The sequence below is a fragment of the Hyperolius riggenbachi genome, chromosome 12 (assembly GCF_040937935.1).
Source record: "Hyperolius riggenbachi isolate aHypRig1 chromosome 12, aHypRig1.pri, whole genome shotgun sequence".
In the NCBI taxonomy this organism is placed as follows: domain Eukaryota; kingdom Metazoa; phylum Chordata; class Amphibia; order Anura; family Hyperoliidae; genus Hyperolius; species Hyperolius riggenbachi.
This window is the reverse complement of record NC_090657.1, coordinates 107,930,130-107,955,210: the sequence shown is the minus strand read 5'-3', so window position 1 is coordinate 107,955,210 and position 25,081 is coordinate 107,930,130. Positions and strand designations below refer to the sequence as shown.

Genomic DNA, 25,081 nt, shown 5'->3' with positions numbered 1-25,081 from the left:
CAGCATTTGTGAACAGCAGTTTTCAGACAGATCTTGCCACAGATTCTCAATTGGATTTAGATCTGGACTTTGACTGGGCCATTCTAACACATGGATATGTTTTGTTTTAAACCATTCCATTGTTGCAATGGCTTTATGTTTAGGGCCCTTGTCCTGCTGGAAGGTGAACCTCCGCCCCAGTCTCAAGTCTTTTGCAGACTCCAAGAGGTTTTCTTCCAAGATTGCCCGGTATTTGGCTCCATCCATCTTCCCATCAACTCTGACCAGTTTCCCTCTCCCTGCTGAAGAGAAGCACCCCCACTGAGCATGATGCTGCCACCACCACCATATTTGACAGTGAGGATGGTGTGTTCAGAGTGATGTGCTGTGTTAGTTTTCCACCACACATAGCCTTTTGCATTTTGGCCAAAAAGTTCCATTTTGGTCTCATCTGACCAGAGCACCTTCTTCCACATGTTTGCTGTGTCCCCCACATGGCTTGTGGCAAACTGCAAAAGAGACTTCTTATGCTTTTCTGTTAACAATGGCTTTCTTTTTTGCCACTCTTCCATAAAGGCCAACTTTGTGCAGTGCACGACTAATAGTTGCCCAATGGACAGATTCCCCCACCTGAGCTGTAGATCTCTGCAGCTCGTCCAGAGTCACCATGGGGCTCTTGACTGCATTTCTGATCAGCGCTCTCCTTGTTCGGCCTGTGAGTTTAGGTGGACGGCCTTGTCTTGGTAGGTTTACAGTTGTGCCATACTCCTTCCATTTCTGAATGATAGCTTGAACAGTGCTCTGTGGGATGTTCAAGGCTTTGGAAATCTTTTTGCAGTCTAAGCCTGCTTTAAATTTCTCAACTTTTATCCCTGACCTGTCTGGTGTGTTCTTAGGACTTCATGGTTGTTGCTCCCAATATTTTCTTAAACATACATATATCCAGGCACATTGCCTCTAGTTAGGACATTAAATAAATTATTAGGGAAAGGGAGGTGCTGAAGGGGGTGTGGCTAGAAACAGCAAAAAACAATTAACCCTTCGCACACTCACATGCAAATGTTCAAACAAATGCATTCACAGATTTACTCCTCCAGGCACAACAGTTATCCCTACAGCTAAATTAAAAGCCAGGGTTTTAGTTCACAGAAGAATGCATTCCTATGCTTAGTCACCTATACTGTGTAGAAGTACCCAGGTAAACATAGGTGTCCTAACTCTGGCCCTGTAACATGCATAGTGCAGACATGCAAACACCCCTGTGGCTAGGGTCCAATTCGGTGCACTCCCCCCTTCCCCTGTATGTTTGTCAGCATGCAGACAGCTTATGCTGGTGTATGCGCATGGTGCACATGGACACATAACGTTAGCTCCCTTGTGCGATTGGTAAGATGCACTGTCTTTCCCAGGAAAGGAAGTTAGGATGTGTGCTCCTAATCCATTGATAGGTTTGATGCAATGAATGTGTTTGCATGTCTGCACTATGCATGTTACAGGGCCAGAGTTAGGACACCTATGTTTACCTGGGTACTTCTACGCAGTATAGGTGACTAAGCATAAGAATGCATTCTTCTGTGAACTAAAACCCTGGCTTTTAATTTAGCTGTAGGGATAACTGTTGTGCCTGGAGGAGTAAATCTGTGAATGCATTTGTTTGAACATTTGCATGTGAGTGTGCGAAGGGTTAATTGTTTTTTTGCTGTTTCTAGCCACACCCCCTTCAGCACCTCCCTTTCCCTAATAATTTATTTAATGTCCTAACTAGAGGCGATGTGCCTGGATATATGTATGTTTATTCTTATCATTGACCCCTGTGGCTAGGGTCCAATTCGGTGCACTCCCCCCTTCCCCTGTATGTTTGTCAGCATGCAGACAGCTTATGCTGGTGTATGCGCATGGTGCACATGGACACATAACGTTAGCTCCCTTGTGCGATTGGTAAGATGCACTGTCTTTCCCAGGAGAGGAAGTTAGGATGTGTGCTCCTAATCCATTGATAGGTTTGATGCAATGAATGTGTTTGCATGTCTGCACTATGCATGTTACAGGGCCAGAGTTAGGACACCTATGTTTACCTGGGTACTTCTACGCAGTATAGGTGACTAAAGCATAAGAATGCATTCTTCTGTGAACTAAAACCCTGGCTTTTAATTTAGCTGTAGGGATAACTGTTGTGCCTGGAGGAGTAAATCTGTGAATGCATTTGTTTGAACATTTGCATGTGAGTGTGCGAAGGGTTAATTGTTTTTTCCAATATTTTCTTAGACAACTTCTGAGGCCGCCACAGAGCAGCTGTATTTGTACTGAAAGATTACACACAGGTGCACTCTATTTAGTCATAAGCACTCATCAAGCAATGTCTATGGGCAACTGACTGCACTCAGACCAATGGGGGCTGAATAATTATGCACACCCCACTTTGCAGTTATTTGTAAAAAATGTTTGGAATCATTTATGATTTTCGTTTCACTTCTCACGAGTACACCACTTTTTATTGGTCTTTCACGTGGAATTCCAATAACATTGATTCATGTTTGTGGCAGTAATATGACAAAATGTGGAAAACTTCAAGGGGGCAGAATACTTTTGCAAACCATTGTATTTGGCAGCACGGTGGCGTAGTGGTTAGCGCTCTTGCCTTGCAATGCTGGGTGCCCGGTTCGAATACCAGCCAGGTCCACATCTGCAAGGAGATTGTATGTTCTCCCCGTGTCTGAGTGGGTTTCCTCCAGGTACTCCGGTTTCCTCCCACATCCCAAAAACATACAGATAAGTTAATTGGCTTCCCCCTAAATTGGCCCTAGACTAGGATACATACGCTACATAATACATACATAGACATAGGACTGTGGTAGGAATTAGATTGTGAGCCCCTCAGAGGGACAGTTAAGTGACAAGACAATGTATACTCATGTATACTGTATCTAGGACTACACCCAAACAAGTGATCATCTATTCAGTAAGAAAACAAGTTACAAAATATGTGAAAATGTTATAAACAGGCATTGAGCTTCAGAGGCAATGCACCGACAGGTATTTAACTGATAATCAGCGGTGTCGAGCTCAAATACAAAGTGGTCCGAAATTGTACCTAGTCGCGGGCCAATTTTGATGTCTACTGGGCACCATCCTCCTTTATAAAGTTCCCAGGAGCCACCCTCCCTCCCCTATACAGTTTCCTGGTGTTTAGAGCTTTCCCCCCTCCCTCCCCCATATGGCTTCCCTGGTGATCTAGGGCTTCACCTCCAATATAGCTTCCCCGGTGGTCTATAGTGGGCCAAACATAATGCAAAATGGGGAAACCACTTGAGGGCCAAATTTAATGGCTCTGAGGGCCAGGTTTGGCCCGCGGGCCGGAGTTTGACTTGTATGCACTAGATGCATACACACTATTATATGGCTGACTTGCCAACTCTGTTTTGTGTAAACAAGGTTTTTAAACTTTAAACAGATTTCCTAGTAATCCATATTTTTATTAGTACTGTATACGTCCGAACTCCACAAACTTATTTCCTTTAGAATGGAGCTGCTGCTGACTTTAGGAAAAAGTCGCCCTGTGTAATACAATGTAACTATGGAAAGATGGATATCATTTTAAAGCTCTCTTTCCCCTCTTTCTGACGACCACTAAATCGTCCCCCTACGCCTTTTAGTTTTCTCTATTTTCGCTATCAAAATCGCAGCCGCTGCAATTTCAATCACGAAAATAGCGAAAAATAAAAGGTGTAGGGTGGCGATTTATATATCATTGGAAAGAGGAGAAACAGAGCTTTTAAATGATATGCATCTTTTCGTAGTTTCTGCACTGCTCGGAGTCCCTTTAAAATAAAGTTTCTGATAAATTTGCATATACACTTGATACCTTGGTAAAATTATTTCTAGATATTCATTCACTGGTTGTGTATTGGCAGGCAGCGCTAATAATACCTGTATTAGATAACAGTGAGATAAGATATCCTACTCACTGCATCCAACTACTTTAGCCTGCAACTGCGCAGATGCACTGAGGTTAGTTACCTCATTTATAGTAATGGTTCCTATTGCCCTGCAAAAACATTACGTTTCAGGTCCGCAGGGAGCAACGGTCTGGAAAATTAGGGCCTGCAGCACTTTTTCGATCCAGGGACCAGAACATAGGTAACATATCCGGACGGACGGATGGATGTTTACAGTCCCATAGATTAACATTGGATCCATTCGCGTCTGTTCCGTTTGTACAGTATACGGTCCAGTTCCGATCGGCAAAAAAACGCGAATGTGAACCGGGCCTAACTGGCACAACAATGCAAGCTACAGCCTGTATGTAATCTGTCAATTTCAAGTCACATAGCTAGAAACAAAGAAATGCCAGGTCTTACATAGAGATCAGAACACTCACTTGGGTAGAGGGAGCTCTGGAATGTGGTCTATCCTCACAAGCTGCCGAATACGGAAGCGGCACAAATGCTGCAGGGACTTCACATTGCTGAAGCGGGATACAGGGTATAACAGCTGTACTGGGGTAGGAGGGAGGCCTGAAAGAAAGAATGCACAAAATGCTTCACCGTTACCAAACTATTGTTTGGATTTAGAGACATAGAGCAATTGCAATCTGCATGTTGTTCAATAACTATAGTAACTTCTTACTGTCAATCAGCAGTAGTGTTCAGACATCTGTGGATTAAAGACGCACTGTAGTGACATTTAGTAGAATGCAGTGAATTATTTAGGATACCCACTTTTATGGTAATTTCCCTGGTTTCAGCATCAGAATCACTTTCTATATCTACATATTGCTGTATATATGTAACCCCTCCACCCTCCCAGTGATGCTCAGCCTATGCGGAATTCACCTCCCAGAGCATTCTAGGAGACTAGACATTATTTTTACTGGTTTCAGAAATCTCAGAAAGTAACCATTCCACAGAGCTGCACCTAACATGACTAAAGCTGGCCATACACTGGCCCGATTTGCCGCCGTTCGACAGCAGATTCGATCACTGGGATCGAATCTGCTGCCAATCGTTCGCGCTAAATGCACCCGCCGATCCGATTTCCTCCCGAAATCGTATCGGTCCGTCTATCGCACCGTGCGGGAAATTACCGTAGATCGCCCGCGGGTAGGGAGCGCGCCGCTAGCGGCGGCCGATCCGATACAGGTATACATTACCTGACGCTGGCTCCCGGGCATCTTCTCCGCGCTGCACCGCTCTGTTCCTGCTCCATCCCAGCGTACATTAACTTCCTGTGTCACTCCAGTGACCAGGAAGTTCAAATAGAGGGCACTTTATTTGAACTTCCTGGTCACGGAGTGACACAGTGTACGCTGGGATGCGGTGCGGTGCAGGATGCTGGGATGTGGTGCAGCGCGGAGAAGAGGACCCGAAGCCAGCTTCAGGTAATGTATACGGGGGGGGGGGGGGGGGGGGAGACACACAGGCGGCAGGAGCAGCTCAACAGATTCTGATCGGTTTCAGGCTGAAATCGATTCACAATCTGTTTGCAGTAAAGGCAGCCATACGATCCCTCTCTGATCAGATTCGATCAGATAGGGATCTGTCAGTTGATCGATCTAATGGCAAATCGACCAGTGTATGGCCACCTTAAAGATGACACCACCTATGATAAATTTCAGAATGTAAATCACGGTGAGAAAAGATTTTACAATGAGCAAACATTGACTAATTTATTTATTACGTTATTTTTATTTCAGTTCTTCATTAACACACTTTCCACAAGGTCATGCTGAAAAAGTCAAAGAACAATCTGAGGCAAAGGTTCCACCCCTTCTCCTCCTCAGCCTTTCCAATGGCCAATAAATTGGTCATGATATTTTTCTCTTAGCAGAGGCCATGACCGGAATATTGTCATTTTGTAAAGATGTATTTAATGGCTATAAATTTGTTTGCACATTATAATATAGGTGTTTTATTTGGGATGGTCAGTGAGAGGTGAAGAATTCTGAGATGATGCTGAATTATGCAAATTAAGGCAGCTTGAACATGGACACAATTCAACTTTGGTGGGATTCAATTGGGTCGTTTTCAAGCTGCATGAATTGAGATAATCCTGCATCAACTCGGAATTGCATCTCATTGACTATTTTTATATTGATAAATGGGGACTACCCATGTTATTTCCATTTGATGGTACACAAAAAACACACTATTAATATCTCAGTTTCTGGCATAGCCAAAATATTTATTTAGGCATATGCTTGTGAGGCAGCCACTAGAGCGCACTCAGAAGGCAGTAGCAGTGTTAGGGAGTCTTGCCCAAAGAACTCCTCACTGAATAGGTGCAGGATTACTGAATAGGAAGAGCCGAGATATGAACCCAAGTCTCCTACGCCAGAGGCAGATCCCTTAACCATTACACTATCCAGCCACATGGCTACAAGCCATTTACCATAGTGAAAACTTGTTAGCGATTTCATCAGCGTTTTCTGGTGTTTTGCAAAAAGTTCATAGCGTTTTGTGAGCGATAGCGATTTGCAATATGATTGGTTAATTCAAAAAAAAATTTTAACCAAATTTAGCCAATGTTAGATTTTTTTTTTTTTTTTAAGCTATTAAAGGGGACTGTATGAGTGGCAGCATCACATACTTCAAACAATAAATTAATAATGATAATACTAATAAGTACTCACACAGAAACAATAGTGGTAGTTTACTCAACTTTTATTTTCTTTTTGCTTTTTTAATGTTTAGCACCTTTTCTTTTCTTTTTTTGAGAAAAACAACCTAAAATACAACTTTGTATCTGTATGAAGCACACATAACCCACAGTATTTTTGGAGTGATGTATTCTGTGTACAGAGCCTGCAGCTCTGTAGCACTTCCGACCATCCAGCAGACGTCACCAGGAATTAGGAGACTGATTAAGGCCTTCTGGGTAGCGTTTCAGACAAGCAAAACGCTAACTAAATCGCTCTGTGTACGTTTTGACCAGCGATTAGGCCAGATTTTATATACTTTACATTGCAGAAACGCTAACGCTAAAAATGCAGCATGTCCTGCGTTTTGGTAAATGCAATCGCTCCAGTGGAATTTGGCCCATCCATGAACATTAGCTGAGTGTTTAGGGAAATCGCTAGCGGTTTGAATCGCTCACTAAACGCTCACAAAATCGCTCCAGTGGGTTCCAGGCCTAACAGTGATATATTGCAGAAAAGCAGGCAAGTGTACTCAGGCCCTTACTTTTGTACCAAACTACAAATTCAGAAACAGATTTTGAAAGTGCCTGTGTAAAGTAGCGTACTTCCGTGCATGTTTGCAGCAACATAAATGACTGATACACATTGCTGAAAAATGCACAGAAGCATGCAAGTGTACTCGGGGCCTACACGCTACATTTTTGTTACTGTAGGGTTAAAAAGTTGACATCAGCCAGCTGCTCCAATCCTTTCATTAGAGTTGGCTGCTGGGTGGAGAATCTGAACTGCAGGATGGCAATCGCGAGAATGTCCTTCTCTCCCCTTCCCATAGCAAACAGCGCATCAGCAGCACCCATGTATTACATGACTGCTGGGTCATTTGACTTTCCATCCCATTGGCCCAACTACACTTCACAAAAGACTGCTCCTGCTGGCTGACGTCACCAGCCTTGCCATAAGAATATAGCCCTGCCATAAGAACATTAAAAAAGTAATTGTGCCTCCTTTTACATACTGGTTTGCATCACAGGTGTACATAGTAAATTATGGGGCTTTGATTGGTCTGATGTGCTCTGAAACATGTTAGCCATCTTAGCTGATGCCTTAATAAATATGTGGTTGTTTGACCTAACATGTAACCACCTTCTCATAAATCAGTGTATACAGATTTGTAGGAGTACCTAGCAGACTGCAGGAATGTCCTGCTTACATCGCACAGACTTCTACTGAGTGGTATAATTTCCTCCCTGAGCCTATGTCAGGCCAACTTTATGGGTCCTGCTCCATAGATCACATGTGGAAAGGAAGGTCAGCACTTTACACAGGATCAGACACTAGCATATAAAGGGCAATAATGTGTTTTATTAAAGCTATGAGAGGATTAGGAAAAATTAGAATCTATTACATAGGATTTGTGAACCGCAATTTTCAAAGCATAATTGCAGAATCTAATGAAAGCAATGTCATAAGATATTGGATTTCAGCCTGACCACAATGAAAGCTGTATAGGTACTTTTGTGTCGGATATCATAAAAGTTTTGATTCATTTGTAAAGAATTACAGATTAAAGTGCTATGATGTCCATGCACTGATGTGGCAGCACTGCCAATGAGAGGATGGTGGATTCTCCATTCCGTCATTAGTCACTCTGCATCACATGCTGACCATTACGGTTGCCCCCCCAGTAAGGCAGCCACAGACCTGCCATTATAATGAGCAGCCAGTGATACAACAATGGCACACATGGGATAAATGTTCCAGGAAATGAGAGCAGACAATTCATAAGGGCATGTGTATCCGTTGAAACACTGACCTGGCACCCGCGACCGTAGAAAATATAGGAACTTCCCATTTTTCGAGTGCATAATTGCTCGTTTAATGAATTCCACCACAGACTGGCAACGATCCTCAAACTTGGGATGGCACCAGAGACTAAATGTACCTGAAAAAGAAAAAAACATTCAAAACATGAAGATGGCAAAAACATTCAAAACATGAAGATAGCAATTGTCTCACCGTCGCTCCCCCGCCTCCTGTATAGCGCCCCCCCCCCCGCCTCTGTAAGCTTCCTCCAATCGGCTTACGGAGGCAGGGAGGGAAGGGACAGAGGCAGAGAGCCGTTCTATACAGGAGGCGGGGGAGTGGCGGTGAGTGGCAGCCAAAAAGTAAACAGCCGACTAGCAACAATCTGCGTGAAGCTAGCCTAGCGGTTTTTATAATGGGGGACAGCGGTGTACGGGCGGAGACTGGGGGCACACTGTAAGGACACAGATGCTGGTGATTGTATGCAGAATGTGCCTCTGTGTCCTAATATTGATGTCACAATCCCACCTCCAGTTCTCTTTAAAGCTGCAAGGATCGGTGGGGTCTAAGCAATTAATGTCAGACACTCAGCCCCCCACTTGGCAAAGCCACTGTAGCACTTTTTGTTCTAAAGTGGCACTTTTTTCCTGAAATATTCCAAAACTCTGGCCATCCCCATCTATATTGCCGTGGCCCACACCCAGTTTTGCAGCTGTGGCTTAATTGGTGGCTTAGAAGCTGGGAGTGGGCCACAGCAAAGCAGATTAGGGAGGTCAGAGCTTTGGAAGACTCCTCACAAAAAAAGGCCACAACTGTCTTGCCGATGGAAGGGGCAGAGCTTCACCTGTCTAATGAATTAAGCGCCAGCGGGTGAATTATTAACCAAGACCCACCAATCCCGGCAGCCTTACATGACAGGCTCTGTCTTTTTCACTGGAGTGGTCTTTCAAGGACCACTATGGCAAAAAAAATGGTAACATTTGAAATACATGCACGCATTTAAGAAGTACTTTTCTTCCAGAGTAAAATGAGCCATAAATTACTTTACCCACTTTACTCACTTACAGTACGTAGTAGAAATCTGACAGAACCGACAGGTTTTGGTTTAGTTCATATCTTCATAGGGGATTTTCATCATAGCCTTTCTTCTTTATGAAGACACTCACTGAAAAGGATTTATATAAAGATGCTGGACAGCCTCCCTGCTCGCTACCAAAGTTTTTAGCAGTTGGACAGAGCAACAGCGATTCACTAAATGCTTTTGAAAATAAAAGAAAACCCTGAGAATTCCCCATGCGGAGATAGTCCAACACCTGTTGGTTCTGTCAGATTTCTGCTACCTACTGAAAGTGACAGCATAATAGTAGAAAATTCATTTATGGCTCATTTTACTGTGGAAGAAATGTACTACTATTTGTATGCGTTTACATGTATTTTAAAATGTTACACATTTTCGCAATAGTGGTCCTTTAAGCCTTATAAAGACCTTGCTAATTAACTACCCTGCAAAATTCCCTATAGCGATATATGTCAGTATGTTAATCTCTATAAGGTAAAGAGGGATAGGAACAAGCCAGTCCATGGCAGGACACTTTATGAACTATCCCATGAGTATAGGAGCATCTCTCATGTAACAGTATACTACAAGTTTTTATTACATAGTGAACTCCACTCAGGGATTCTCAGTTTCTCAGCATGGGAAGCTCCCTTCCCCCTCAGACAAGCTAAAATTGAGAGCAGAGAGCTGTCTGACTATTAAACAAAGCACACACACACAGCCTGCACGGGGCGTGGAGGGGGCATGCATAACTTCTCCCTATCACAGCAGAGGCAGCACATTCCTCTCTGGCTCGACAAGGCTTGACAAGGAAAAGAAGATTAGATATATTACAAAGACAGTGGAACTAGAAAAGGATGCAGTAATCCAGACCACATTAGAACAGGTATAGGAACTTATAGGATAGACGAAATAAGGCTGAAAGTTTTGTTACAAAGTCTCTTTAAAGGACGGCTGAAGTGAGAAGAATATGGAGGCTGCTATATGTATTTCCTTTTAAACAATACCAGTTGCCCAACAGCCCTGCGGATCTATTTGCCTGCAGTGGTGTCTGAATAACAGCAAAAACAAGCATGCAGCTATTCTTGTCAGATCTGACAATGTCAGAAACACCTTAACTGCATATGTATGTTCAGGGTCTGTGGCTAAAAGTATTAGAGGCAGAGGATCAGCAGTATAACCAGGCAAATGGTGTTGCTTAAAAGGAAATACATATAGCAGACTCCATATCCCTCTTGCTTCAGTTCTCCTGTAAATAGACTCCCACGTGAGGTTCTTTGATGGATTAGCAATTGTCACACCTAGAAAGCCAGGAAACAAGCAGTCAACTCTCAGGCCTGTAGATGGCAGCAATGGTTTAAACCCTCATGACTGACACAGATGTAACAGATGGCTGGCTTGATGGCTTTTGGCACAGACAGTTCATTTTGGTGCAGAGATGCCAGCAGTCAAACCGTAATCCCAATTCCCTAGTTAACTTTCTGTGCCCCCTAGCTGAACCCTAATTCCCTAAGATGTGATTAACATTAACCTACACAACCACCTAAAACTGGTTACCCTCAGAAAATCTCTGTTCGACTACCTTTCGGTGTCAGTAGTGAACCCAAAAATGCTAATAAAAAAAAATTCCTGGTGTGTTCGACTCTGCATGTTCTCTTCCTATGACTAGTAAAACAGTAGTTAGTTCAGACGCTCCACACTCTCAAGACGCTCCATGTAATCTCTTTAAAGGGAACCAGAGACGAAGCACCCTCATGTATTTCACCATATATATCAGTGGGAACATTAGAGAAAACACCTACCTTGCTTTCTGTTTCATTCTGCACTGCACAGCTTGCTTCTAATCAGCCCTGATAAAATCGCCGACTGAGCACTCAGTCTGGCTTTGCTCAGGAATTTTTATAGCTTAGTCTGTGTTCTCACATGTCTTCAAGTTCAAGCCTGCCCCCTGCTGGCTCTGCCCAGGAATCATTATAGCTGAGTCATTGTAGCAAAGCCAGAGTGAATGCTCAGTCGGGGATTTTATCAGGTCTGATAAGAAACAAGCTTTGCAGTGCAGAATAAAACAGAGAGCAGGGTAGGTGTTTTCTCTAATGTCCCCACTGGTAAAATACATAAGGGTGCTTCATCTCTGGTTCACTTTAAGCCTGATACACACCATGCAATTTCCCAGATAGATAATTTCCGACAGATCCGATTGGATTTCCGATGGTTTTTCTGATCACTTCTATGCAAATCGATCAGAAAACCGATCGGAAATCAGATCGGACCTGCCGGAAATTATCTATTCCACCCATCTGACGGAAAATTGCATGGTGTGTCCCAGGCTTTAGACTGGACTGTCGTACCTGGTGAAATATTGCATTAGTGCAAGTTTGTTTTATTTTTTGGCAACGAACATGCTGAATCTGTATACACAACTATACCATTAAAAAAAGTTACAATTAGCACGTCATGGCTGGCTGAGACGCTAGTGCCACCTTATAGCAGAGATTTTTTTTCTGGGATAGTAGCTTTAAAGGGAACCTAAACTGAGAAGGATATGGATTTTTCTTTTAAAATAATACCAGTTGCCTGACTCTACTGCTGATCCTGTGTCTCTAATACTTTTAGAGACACAAGCATGCAGATCAGGTGCTCTGACTTTAGTCAGACTGGATTAGCTGCATGCTTGTTTCAGGTGTGTGATTCAGCCACTACTGCAGCCAAAGAGATCAGCAGGATAGCCAGGCAACTGGTATTGTTTAAAAGGAAACATCCATATCCCTCTTAGTTATGGTTCTCTTTAAAGCTGTAAGGAATCTTTTAGAGCTAAGTAGAAATGCTGACTTTTAGACCATTTTAGGTGGGATTATACTCGCAAAACAAACAACAACAAAAAAATCTTCTTTTAGTTGCATAAAAGAACATTTGAAAGTATTCCGTGTGTAAATTAGTTTGTTTTCACTGCAGAAAGCAGCGAAGCTTGATTATCTATAGTCATCGGCAAAGGCAAGAATCTCAGTCTTCACTCTGCCCACCTACTTTTCTGTTGAAGTGACTCAGCTGTTGCCAGGGCGATGTGCCTTTTCAATAGAGGTAAGGGGGCAGAGTGAAGACACAGGCACAAGGAAATTCTTGCCTTTGCTGATCACCAAAGATGAGCAACCTTTTACTGCTCTCTGCAGTGAAAATAAATTACACACAGGAAATGCTTTAAAATGTTCTTTTATGTAACCAAGAGTAGTTATTGAAATGTTAGCTTAGGGAGTATAATCCCACTTTAACAAACAAGAAACAAAACACAAATTGAAAGATCTAAAATATTTCTTCAGTGGAGACATTTACTGGTAGGTACATACTTTTTGTAATTTATAAGGGGTGCACATGGGAAACACTCAGTACTAATATTAATACAGTCAGGCTAATGAGAAACCAACTTTTGTGAAAGTGTCTGTTATTGCACAGTTTTTATATGTTTTTCACCAAACGTCATAAATTTTGTTGAGGTTTGGGAAACTACCAGCTGAACCAGTTGCCTTCTTACAGCAACCAAGCTGATCCACCCCCTCTAGTCACATATGCGGTGGGGGATTGTTTGAGGGCCGCTGAAGCTACACCTCCCAGCTAACAGCCAATCAGGGCTTCAGACTGGGAAAGGGAGGCAGGGTGTGAAGAGGCAGCTGAATATTGTTAAGCTGTGAATGCTCAGTTTGTGCAAACAACTTTTTATTTGCAAAGGTTTTTTTGTTTTTGTTTTTTTTATAAATTTCTAAAAAATAGTCTTACTAAATGCATTTAAACTCATGCATGAATTAAGTAGGGCTTTAACATAACAGCAAAATCCATAACAGTGTTTAATCCTTAGAGCGACAGACATTTGTTACAAGAGCTTCACATCAGCACTAGCTAGGTTTGTATTGTGTTTATTATTGTCTTGTCCAAATCTACATATACCAAAGCCCAGATTAGTCAGTAGGATTATTTTTGAGGTGCAAATAAATATATGAGATAATTTGAGAATTATGCTATTCTGATAAAGCATTACATTATTATGAAAATCTATTGGAAAACGGTCTTATCAAATCTTGCAGTAACAACATTTCATTGGTCCATATTCAAGCTGCATAGATGTGGAGTAAAATTTGTATAACTCTGCATTAACTTACAATTATTTGCATATTTCAAGGGCTGTGGAGTCTGTACAAAAAACACCCCACTCAGTTTATGAAACCACCAACCCAAAACCAAGAAGTACCAAAAAAGTGCTCCAACTCCACACCCCTGGTTGGCACTGAGCCAAAACTGCCTTTTCGACGTCTGTGGCTCAAGAATGTGGGGAAACTAAAGTCTATAGATGTCCGTGGCATATGGATGCGAAGATATGAAACACTTTGGCGGCAGTCTAAGCCAGCCAATGGGGAAGTAGTCTCCCTCCGAACTGGCTGGAAGTAATGTGTTTGGGTGGTCCAATTGTCAAGCCCCATATGTAATAAACAGTAATTATGTGAACATTAGTGTGAAGTTACACGTGGTCACCTCGATAGTGCTCCATGCGCGTGTGATGAGTGATGCCCTGTGAGCGGAAGCTCAAGCTCAGAATATAGCGGGGGTCAGAGCTGTCTCGTACAAGAAATGAGCCATCGGGTTTCCCTTTCAGTTTCATCTCTGCGTCTTCCCAGTTCATGGGACCCCAGTACCAGCCGCACTGCAGAAGAAAGACACGACCGTTAAAATCACCAAGCAAGTACCATATTAAAATGCCACGATGAAACGCCCTTTACCTTTTCTAGCTCTCGCAAGCTAGCGGCAAAACTACTAGGATCCTGCCGCAAGATGGGACACTGTAATGGCTGCACAAGAGGAACAGGGGTGCACTCAGGTGGCCGAAGGGGAACTAATCTTGGCAGGGGATCTGAAATAGGAGGAATCACAATGAACACACTGCAGTACCAATACTGAAAATTAATTATGATCATTTATTTCTATTATCTACATTGTAGGCTCCATGCATAAACATTCATAAGACACGTGAAAAAAAAAATTCTAGTTGGCCTAATACTACATGTGAAAACCACATTCAAGGCAATAATAATAATAATCTGTAACGTCAAAACGTCCCCTGGGGGGTACTCACCTCGGGTGGGGGAAGCCTCCGGATCCTAATGAGGCTTCCCACGCCGTCCTCTGTCCCTCGGGTCTCGCTGCAGCCCTCCGTGAAAGATGACGTCAATATTTACCTTCCCGGCTCCTGCGCAGGCGCTCTGACGGCTGTCGGCTCCGAAATAGGCGGAAATACCCGATCGCCGTCGGGTCTGCTCTACTGCGCAGGCGCAAGTCTCCGGCGCCTGCGCAGTAGAGCGGACCCGACTGAGATCGGGTATTTCCGCCTACTTCGGAGCCGAAAGCAGCCACAGCGCCCCCGCTGGAGCCTGCAAAGGTAAATATTGAATTTACAGTCGGGTCTGTCGCCGGCTGTTCAGAGGGCTGCAGCGAGACCCCCGTGGGACAGAGGACGGCGTGGGAAGCCTCATTAGGATCCGGAGGCTTCCCCCACCCGAGGTGAGTACCCCCCAGGGGATGTTTCTGATGTTACAGAGTCTCTTTAAAAAAAAAAAAAATCTACTTACCCGGGGCTTCATCCAGCCCCTGGCAGCCGATTTGATCATCGCCGCAGCTTCGGTGTCCCGGGATCCCCTCCATTGGAGATGCCGACCTCGCCACGTCTGCACCTGTGTGTGGCCACGCTGCTCCCAGCCACTGGAGCACAAGCGGTGCGGCCGCGCAGGTGCAGAAGATGTGAACCTTAAAAGGGGACTGAAGTAAGAGGTATACGGAAGCTGCCATATTTATTTCCTTTTAATCAATACCAGTTGCCTGGCAGCCCTACATGTCTATTTCTCTGCAGTAGTATCTGAATAACACCAGAAACAAGCATGCAGCTAGTCTTGTCAGATCTGACTTTAAAGCCTCATCTACACAGGTAGATGAGGCTGCGATCCGGCGGCTCGACTAGCCGCCAGATCGCCTCTTCCGCGTGCCCGCTGCGTCCTCGCTCTCCGTGCGTGCACCACATTCGATTCCCCGCTCGTCCCCACCGGCGCCGCTTATCTTCCGCTCGATTCCCTGCCATATTCCCCTCGCGGAGAGCGAGCAGGGAATTGGCGGTGTGGAGATCCGTCCTGTCGGATCTTATCAATCGAGCCGCATCAGCGGCTCGATTGATAAGGAGCATCGCGGCCGCATCTACTCGTGTAGATGCGGCTTTAAGTCTGAAACACCTGATTTGCTGCATGCTGGTTCAGGGGCTATGGCTAATAGTATTAGAGGCAGAATATCAGCAGGGCTGCCAGGCAACTGGTATTGCTTAAAAGGAAATAGACATGGCAGCCTCCATATACCTCTCTCTTCAGTTCCCCTTTAAGTGAAAATAAACTGAAACGTCGATAGCCTTAAAGAGACATTGAAGCGAGAATAAATCTCGCTTCAGTGCTTATATTCTTCAGCAGGGGCATGTGTGCCCCTGCTAAAACGCCGCTATCCCGCGGCTAAACGGTGGTCCTTTACCTCCCAAATCCCCTCCGTGCAGCGCGGGGATCACTTCCGCATTGAGGCATGGCTAATGGCCGCAGCCCTGCCTCACGTGCGTCTCAGCGCGTATCTCTGCCTCTCCCACGCCCCTCTCAGTCTTCCTTCGCTGAGAGGGGCGGGGGAGAGGCGGCGATGCGCCGCTGATAGACGGCACTGAGAAGCAGGGCTGCAGCCGTTAGCCCTGCCTCAACAACAGCAAAATCTACGACCAAGTTGGTCGTAGATTTTGCAGGGGGGATTTGGGGGGTAAGGGACCCCCGTTTAGCCGCGGGATAGCGGTGTTTTAGCAGCACACATGCCCCTGCTGAATATAAGCACTGAAGCGAGATTTATTCTCGCTTCAGTGTCTCTTTAAAGAGACTCTGAAGCGACTTTTAAAACCGCTTTTTACCTTATATTCTACATGGGCATGTTTGCCCCTGCTAAAACGCCGCTCTCCCGTGACAGAACGATGGGGGTTTACCCCCAAATCCCCTCCGTAAGTGCCCGGGTAGCGCTTCCTGCATGAGGCAGGGCTAACGGCCGCAGCCCTGCCTCTCAGCGCGTCTATCAGCGCTGATCGCCGCCTCTCCCCGCCCCTCTCAGTCTTCCTTCACTGAGAGGGGCGGGGGAGAGGCGGAGATCCGCCGCTGATAGACGCGCTGAGAGGCAGAGCTACAGCCGAAAGCTCTGCCTCCAGGAGCAGCAAAATCTTTGGCCAAGTTTGTCGTGGATTTTGCAGGGGGGGTTTTGGGGAGTAAAGACCCCTCGTTCTGCCGCGGGAGAGCAGCGTTTTAGCAGGGGCAAACATGCCGATGTAGAATAGAAGGTAAAAAGCTGTTTTAAAAGTCCCTTCAGAGTCTCTTTAAAGTGGATCCGAGATAAACTTTTACTCATTGCATAATTGTGTTCCTTTCATATAGTTTATAGGGCATTCCTCAAGCCAAATATTTTTTTGTTTTGTTTTTTGTTTTAATACTCTAATTCCCTATAAACTAAAGAAGCCTTGCCCACAGCTTCTCCAGAGTGCCTTGGCACTCTGCCTTAGTAGCAAGGGCTTATGGGAGCTCAGTCTAGGCAGGAGGAGGCGGTTACTAGCCAGAGATTTCAGAGGCAGAGCGGAGGAGGAGAGGGGAGTGAAGTTTTCACAGGCTGAAGCCTGGAGATACAGATCAGCTTGCCTGTGTGTAATGTGACAAACAGAACATGGCCGCTCTCCTTGTATCACAGGAATAAATAATCAAACTGTTGAAATTGTTTGCAGCTAAATTTGCTGTGTAAACTATCTAAACTTTAGATAAGATATATAGACAAGTTACTTGTTCTAGTTAGTTTTTCATCTCTGATCCGCTTTAAGTTTTATGTTAGGTTTAAAGAGACTCTGTAACAACAAAAACCTCCCCTGGGGGGTACTCACCTCGGGTGGGGGAAGCCTCCGGATCCTAATGAGGCTTCCCACGCCGTACTCTGTCCCACGGGGGTCTCGCCGCAGCCCTCCGAACAGCCGGCGACTGTGCCGACTGTCAGTTCAATATTAACCTTTGCTGGCTCCAGCGGGGGCGCTGTGGCGACTTTCGCACGGAAATAGATGGAAATACCCGAACTCCGTCGGGTCCGCTCTACTGCGCAGGCGCCGAAAACTTGCGCCTGCGCAGTAGAGCAGACCCGACGGCGATCGGGTATTTCCGCCTACTTCGGCGCCGACAGCCATCAGAGCGCCTGCGCAGGAGCCAGGAAGGTAAATATTGCGTCACGGCTGTACGGAGGGCTACAGCGAGACCCCCGAGGGACGCAGGACGGCGTGGGAAGCCTCATTAGGATCCTGAGGCTTCCCCCACCCGAGGTGAGTACCCCCAGGGGCCGTTTTGTCGTTACAGTTCCTCTTTAAAAACTCTTTAAAAAAGTAGACATATTGTTTTGTCTCAGCTCAATAAGGCTTGTTTACACTACATAGTTATATAGTTATTTGGGTTGAAAAAAGGCATATGTCCCATCGAGTTCAACCAGAAAATAAAGTACTATAGTACACTATGAACATTTGATTTTTTTTAATTTTTTTTTTATTTTTTATTTTTTAAGTGCTGGCAATTTTGGAGAATTGCTCTAAAAGCGCTTGTGCAATGATTTCCTATGAGAGTGTTTATCATTGAGCACTGCGCTTTCTATCGAATTGCAAACGCATCTCCAGTACCATTTTCTGAGCGTGTGTTCAATACAAAGTATAGGGAAATCGCAAAGCGCTTGAAAACCCAAATAACTATGTAACTGATTTCCTGAGCGCTTTTATGAATAAATACATTGTATTCATTTCCGGGTCAAAGCGGTCACTTCCTGACTGACATCAGGAAGTGTTAAAAATCATCGCTCCACAAAAGTGCTTAGAAAAGCGCTTTTCTAAGCGCAAAGTGCTTTTAAAATCACTAACTAAATTGCTCAGCGCTTACGATAGCTCTGGTGATTTGTAATGTGAATAAGGCCTAACAGTCTGTCCCTGTCTCAGGGAGCTAAAATAGACGAGCCAGTGACATTTTCATCTTTCCCCTGCTTTCAGAAGCCCAGTTATCTGCAAGGAAACTGTCTTAGGCTATAGTCTTAGATTTTGACTGGAGAGAAACTGTCAGTTGTATAGTTGCATATTAACTCTTTCAGGCAGAGAAAGAAAAGGAATACAGCATAGGTATTTGTATGCTTGCTACTATACATCTACTGTATGATGGACAACTAATAACATTGTGTCACTGTGAGGGGGTGGGATGAGGCCTGGAAGCCAACTCGGGGGGCCCAGGGTGGTGAATTTGTCAGGGGGGCCTGTGCTAGGGGGACCCTGGGCCCAAGTTACTTTTGCCGCAGGGCCACATTGTAGCTAGAAACGGGCCTGCTTAAAGGACAACTGAAGTGAGAAGACTATGGAGGCTGAAATATTTCCTTCTAAACCAGGTATGTCAAACCGGTCCTACGAGGGCCGAGATCCTCACACATTTTTGACACAGCTCATATGAATTGATGGGTCTGAATCAGGAAAGGTGCGGTCCATCAGGTGGAACACATTCCTCTCTTTCTCAGTCCATCCTAAACACTGGCATGGATCTGGCCCTCCAGGCCTGGAGTTCGACACATGTGTTCTAAACAATACCAGTTGCCTGACAGTCCTGATCTGTTTGGCTGCAGTAGTGTATGAATAACACCAGGGACAAGCATAAAGCTACTCCTGTCAGATCTGACAGTGTCAGAAACACCTGATATGCTGCATGCTTGTTCAGGGTCTATGGCTAAAGGTATTAGAGGAAGAGGATCAGCAAGACTGCCAGGCAACTGGTATTGCATAAAAGGAAATAAATATGGCAGCCTCCATATCCCCCTTGCTTCAGTTGTCCTTTAAGTGACATGAGATACAGTGATGTGAAAAAACTATTTGCCCCCTTCCTGATTTCTTATTCTTTTGCAGGTTTGTCACACTTACCGTATATACTCGCATACAAGCCGAGTTTTTGACCCCCAAATAGGGGGCCAAAAGATGAGGGGGGGGGGGGGGTCGGCTTGTATGCGAGTCTTGGGTGGTGGGTGGTGGTCCGCGGCGCCCGCCCGCCCCCTCCGCTGCTATTACTTGTTCAGCCGGTGGCCGCTTCCTCTAATCCGGGTGCCCCTCTCGCTCTGCTCTCCATCATGCGTATAAGTGTATCACAGCAGCCCGCCCGGCGCTGCAGCTGTGACGAGGCAAGAGAGCGGTTCCTTTGGTAACAGCGATGTGTATCGCCGTTACCAGGGGAACCGCTCTCTCCTGCCTCGTCACAGCAGCAGCGCCGGGCGCGCTGCTGTGATACACTTATACGCATGATGGAGAGCAGAGCGAGAGGGGCACCCGGATTAGAGGAAGCGGCCCCCGGCTGAACAGGTAATAGCAGCAGCGGCCACGGTGGGGGCGGGCGGGCGATCGCTATACTGGGCACTTTACTGGCTATACTGGGCACTTTACTGGCTATACTGGGCACTTTACTGGCTATACTGGGCACTTTACTGGCTATACTGGGCACTATACTAGCTATACTGGGCACTATACTAGCTATACTGGGCACTATACTAGCTATACTGGGCACTATACTAGCTATACTGGGCCACTACCTACCAATACTGGGGCACTATACTAGCTATACTGGGCACTATACTAGCTATACTGGGGCACTACCTACCCAGACTGGGCACTATACTAGCTATGCTGAGGCACTACCTACCCACCTACCCATACTGGGCACTATACTAGCTATACTGGGACACACAGGGGGGGGGGGTCACGCGGCCTGCACCAATCCAGCATTTCCTACCCCCGGCTTATATGAGGGTCAATCATTTGTCCCTGTTTTTTTTTAGGTAAAAGTTGGGGGGTTGGCTTATATGCGAGTATATACGGTAAATGTTTCTGCTCATCAAAAACCGCTAACTATTAGTCAAAGATAACATAATTGAACACAAAATGCAGTTTTCGATGATGGTTTTAATTATTTAGTGAGAAAAAAAAACTCCAAATATACATGGCCCTGTGTGAAAAAAAAATTGCCCCCTGAACCTAATAACTGGTTGGGCCACCCTTAGCAGCAATAACTGCAATCAAGCATTTGCGATAACTTGCAACCAGTCTTTTACAGCGCTCTGGAGGAATTTTGACCCAATCATCTTTGCAGAATTTTTGTAATTCAGCTTCATTTGAGGGTTTTCTGGCATGAACCGCCTTTTTAAGGTCATGCCACAACATCTTAATAGAATTCAGGTCAAGATTGACTAGGCCACTCCAAAGTTTTCATTTTGTTTTTCTTCAGCCATGCAGAGGTGGATTTGCTGGTGTGTTTTGGGTCATTGTCCTGCTGCAGCGCCCAAGATCGCTTCAGCTTGAGCTGACGAACAGATGGCCGGACATTCTCCTTCAGGATTTTTTGGTAGACAGTAGAATTCATGGTTCCATCTATCACAGCAAGCCTTCCAGGTCCTGAAGCAGCAAAACAGCCCCAGACCATCACACTACCACCACCATATTTTACTGTTGGTATGATGTTCTTTTGGTGAAATGCTGTGTTACTTCTATGCCAGATGTAACGGGACACGCACCTTCCAAAAAGTTCAACTTTTGTCTCATCGGTCCACAAGGTATTTTCCCAAAAGTCTTGGCAATCATTGAGATTTTTTTTTTAGCAAAATTGAGACGGCCTTAATGTTCTTTTTGCTTAAAAGTGGTTTGTGCCTTGGATATCTGCCATGCAGACCGTTTTTGCCCAGTCTCTTTCTTATGGTGGAGTCGTGAACACTGACCTTAATTGAGGCAAGTGAGGCCTGCAGTTCTTTAGATGTTGTCTTTTGTGGCCTCATGGATGAGTTTTCTCTGCGCTCTTGGGGTAATTTTGGTCGGCCGGTCACTCCTGGGAAGGTTCATCACTGTTCCATGTTTTTGCCATTTGTGGATAATGGCTCTCACTGTGGTTTGCTGGAGTCCCAAAGCTTTAGAAATGGCTTTATAACCTTTACCAGATTGATAGATCTCAATTACTTTTGTTCTCATTTGTTCCTGAATTTCTTTGGATCTTGGCATGATGTCTAGCTTTTGAGGTGCTTTTGGTCTACTTCTCTGTGTCAGATAGCTCCTATTTAAGTGATTTCTTGATTGAAACAGGTGTGGCAGTAATCAGGCCTGGGGGTGACTACAGAAATTGAACTCATGTGTGATAAACCACAGTTAAGTTATTTTTTAACAAGGGGGGGGCAATCACTTTTTCACTCAGGGCCATGTAGATTTGGAGTTTTTTTCCTCACTAAATAATAAAAACAATCATTTAAAACTGCATTTTGTGTTCAATTATGTTATCTTTGACTAATAGTTAACGGTTTTTGATGAGCACAAACATTTAAGTGTGACAAACATGCAAAAGAATAAGAAATCAGGAAGGGGGCAAATAGTTTTTCACATCACTGTATTTCCCCAAGCATTGCTTGGGTCCCCATTATTACCCTAATTTACCCTACAAATGCAGAGTTATCTAATTCAGGCAAGATACAGCACCATGCTCAACGCTCAGGACTTCTTTTCCTCAGGAGGTGGGCGAGACACCTTGGAGGCCCTGTCAGGCTCTGAGGCCCTGGGGAAATTGCCTTCTTTGTCTCTATGGAAGCGCCGGACCTGCACTTAAAGGGAACCTAAACTGAGAGGGCTATGGATGTTTCCTTTTAAACAATACCAATTGCCTGTCAGTCCTGCAGTCTCTTTTGCTGAATCACACACCTGAAACAAGCATACAGCTAATCCAGTCTTACTTCAGTCAGAGCACCTGATCTGCATGCTTGTTGAGGGGCTGTGGCTAAAACTATTAGAGACACAGGATCAGTAGGAGAGTCAGGCAACTGGTAGTATTTTAAAAGGAAAAATCCATATCCTTCTCAGTTTAGGTTCCCTTTAACCCATTCAGGTTCCGTGGTTTTCACGTGAGAAATGTTAACCTCCCATTCATTAGCCTATAACTTTATCACAATGAACTGATCTATATCTTGTTTTTTCCGCCACCAATTAGGCTTTCTTTGGGGGGTACATTTTGCTAAGAGCCACTTTACTGTAAACGCATTTTAACAGGAAGAATAAGAAAAAAATGGAAAAATTCATTATTTCTCAGTTTTCAGCCATTATAGTTTTAAAATAATACATGCCTCCATAATTAAAACTCACGTATTGTATTTGCCCATATGTCCCGGTTATTACACCGTTAAAATTATGTCCCTATCACAATGTATGGCGACAATACTTTATTTGGAAATAATAATACATTTTTTTTGCTGCACGCAGCTAGCACTTTGCTAGCTGCATCAGCACACTGATCGCCGCCGCCCCGCGCTCAATCGCCACTATCCGTCGCGCCGACCCCCAGACCCCGTGCGCTGCCTGGCCAATCAGTGCCACGCAGCGCTGAGGGGTGGATCGGGACTCCCAATGACGTCACGACGTCGGTGACATCATCCCGCCCCGTCGCCATGGCGACGGGAGAAGCCCTCCAGGAAATCCCGTTCCTTGAACGGGATTTCCTGATCGGAGATCGCCGAAGGCCCTGGGCTCGATACAGGATTAAAAAAAAAAAAAAAAAAAAAAAAAAAAAAAAAAACTGCTGCGCTCCCTCCTGGCGAAATTAATTAGACCACCAGGAGGGTTAAGAAGCAGACTGGGACAACCATATTTACACATTGTGCAAGCTCTCTCCTAGCTTTACAGAGGAAGCGTTCTGCTAAGCAAGCTAAAATGTGGCACCAATTTCCATTCCGAACATGGCCAAACATGTCACATTGTCTATCAGTTTTACTATGGTCAGCCCTAGGTACAGGTTTAAACAGATGTTGAATAAAGCTTTGTAGCAGTAATGCTGACCTGGAGCGTGGGGCGGTGGAGGTGGAGGCAGCGGGAAGGACTGTAAAGAGGATGCCATGGGGCCCACTAGAACAGACGCTGGTTGAATGCCTCCAATGTCATCTGGTTAAGACAAAAAAAAATTAAATGAAGCAAACAAACAGTACCAGTGGGCACAAAACTGCACATAGCAGCACATGTAAGATAATTGCATTCCAGAATATGGAAACTATAATAGCCCTTTCATCCAAGAGATGGTGATCTTGGATAATCCTAGATTGGTTCCCCTGTCAGTAAACACCTAGCAGGGATGTGAGGGGAGCAGCATTACCTAAAAGGCTGAGGCTCCTGCGAGGAGGTGGAGGGGGCGTCGGTGGGTGAGTAGAGCATGATCCTCGGTGGGAAATGTCTACATCCACAAGTGACACCGTTTCACCTGTTAGAAAGACAAACCTGTTACAAGAATTACTATTCAACACATTAACTCGTTTAAGGCTTGGAGAATTGCTGGATTTGTATTTACCAGTGAAGAGGGGACTGAAGGAGACTGGAGAGAAGGCACTTTGAGTTCTGGTCAAACGGGGTTTCCTGTGGAAAAGACAATAACATAAGAAAGCCACTTTATGGGACTCCGCATACAAAACATTTTCAGAGTTGTAACCAACTGAACAATGTACACCTGTTATTATCTAGCCAAGTCTAAAGAGTAACAGAAAAGCATCAGCAAATGTTCATCGCCCCAAACAGCCAATGTTTAGGGCCGATTCACACTACAAGAGCTTTTTAAACGCTAGAGATGTTAAAAGCTCTTGCTAATGCAATGCTATGCGGGATTTTTACAAAATCACATTGCTCCAGTGTGAACTCACACATAGAATAACATTAGCAAGAGCTTTTAAAATCACAAGCGCTTAGACAAGCTCTTATAGTGTGAATGAGCCCTAAAACAAACACGGGCAATTCAAGATTAGATTTGTATGTCTACAGTGACAGGGGAGGCTGAAAGCTATATAAAAATAAATCTATTCATAAAGATTTGTCTTATTTTCTTGGCGCTTAGCTAAATCGGAGTATTAAGAGTTCAGCAGAGAAACACACAGATGTCAGCTTTTTGATTAATGTAACCCATCAAAATATTAACACTTTTCTATTACTGTTCAAGAAGATCGCATGTGATTATACAGAAATCTTCACAGCAGATGAGGGAGTTGCCTGTATGGGATATTAAGCTCACTCCAGCCCTGTCAGAGATCCAGAAAACATTGATGAGCTATAAAAAGCTTAATGAGAACCTTAAACACTACAGGTCCATGCATGGTTTTAAAATCTCCTGTTGGTCACCGTTAACAGACGTTTTAAAACTTTCTCCCTCGCTGCTGCCATTTTTTTTCACATTATTCCTGTTAAAATGCATTTAGAATAAAATAATTCTTAGCAAAAAGTAACAACCCAAAAAAAAAAAAAACTAATTGGTGGCAAAAAAAAAAACAAGATATAAATCATTTCATTGTGATAAGTAGTTATAAAGTTATTGGCGAATGAAAGGTAGGAGCGCTGACAGGTGAAAATTGCTCTGGTCCGGTAAAAACCCTTGAGGGTGAAGTGGTTAAGTGAGATAGATATGGAGGCTAACATATTTATTTCCTTATATACAGGTCCTTCTCAAAAAATTAGCATATTGTGATAAAGT

At 44.5% G+C, this 25,081-nt stretch overlaps 1 protein-coding gene across 1 annotated transcript in view; it reads right to left on the bottom strand.

The window, feature by feature from the left end:
- The window catches only part of SOCS7 (suppressor of cytokine signaling 7), a 101,534-nt gene that overhangs the window by 25,646 nt on the left and 50,807 nt on the right, over positions 1–25,081 (bottom strand). The window contains exons 2-8 of the mRNA XM_068262319.1: positions 23,915–23,979; positions 23,723–23,827; positions 23,413–23,514; positions 14,237–14,367; positions 13,992–14,160; positions 8,427–8,555; positions 4,358–4,493 (exon numbers count right to left, since the gene is read on the bottom strand). Of these exons, the coding sequence (XP_068118420.1) occupies positions 4,358–4,493; positions 8,427–8,555; positions 13,992–14,160; positions 14,237–14,367; positions 23,413–23,514; positions 23,723–23,827; positions 23,915–23,979 (837 nt within the window). The remainder of the gene's footprint in view (positions 1–4,357; positions 4,494–8,426; positions 8,556–13,991; positions 14,161–14,236; positions 14,368–23,412; positions 23,515–23,722; positions 23,828–23,914; positions 23,980–25,081) is intronic.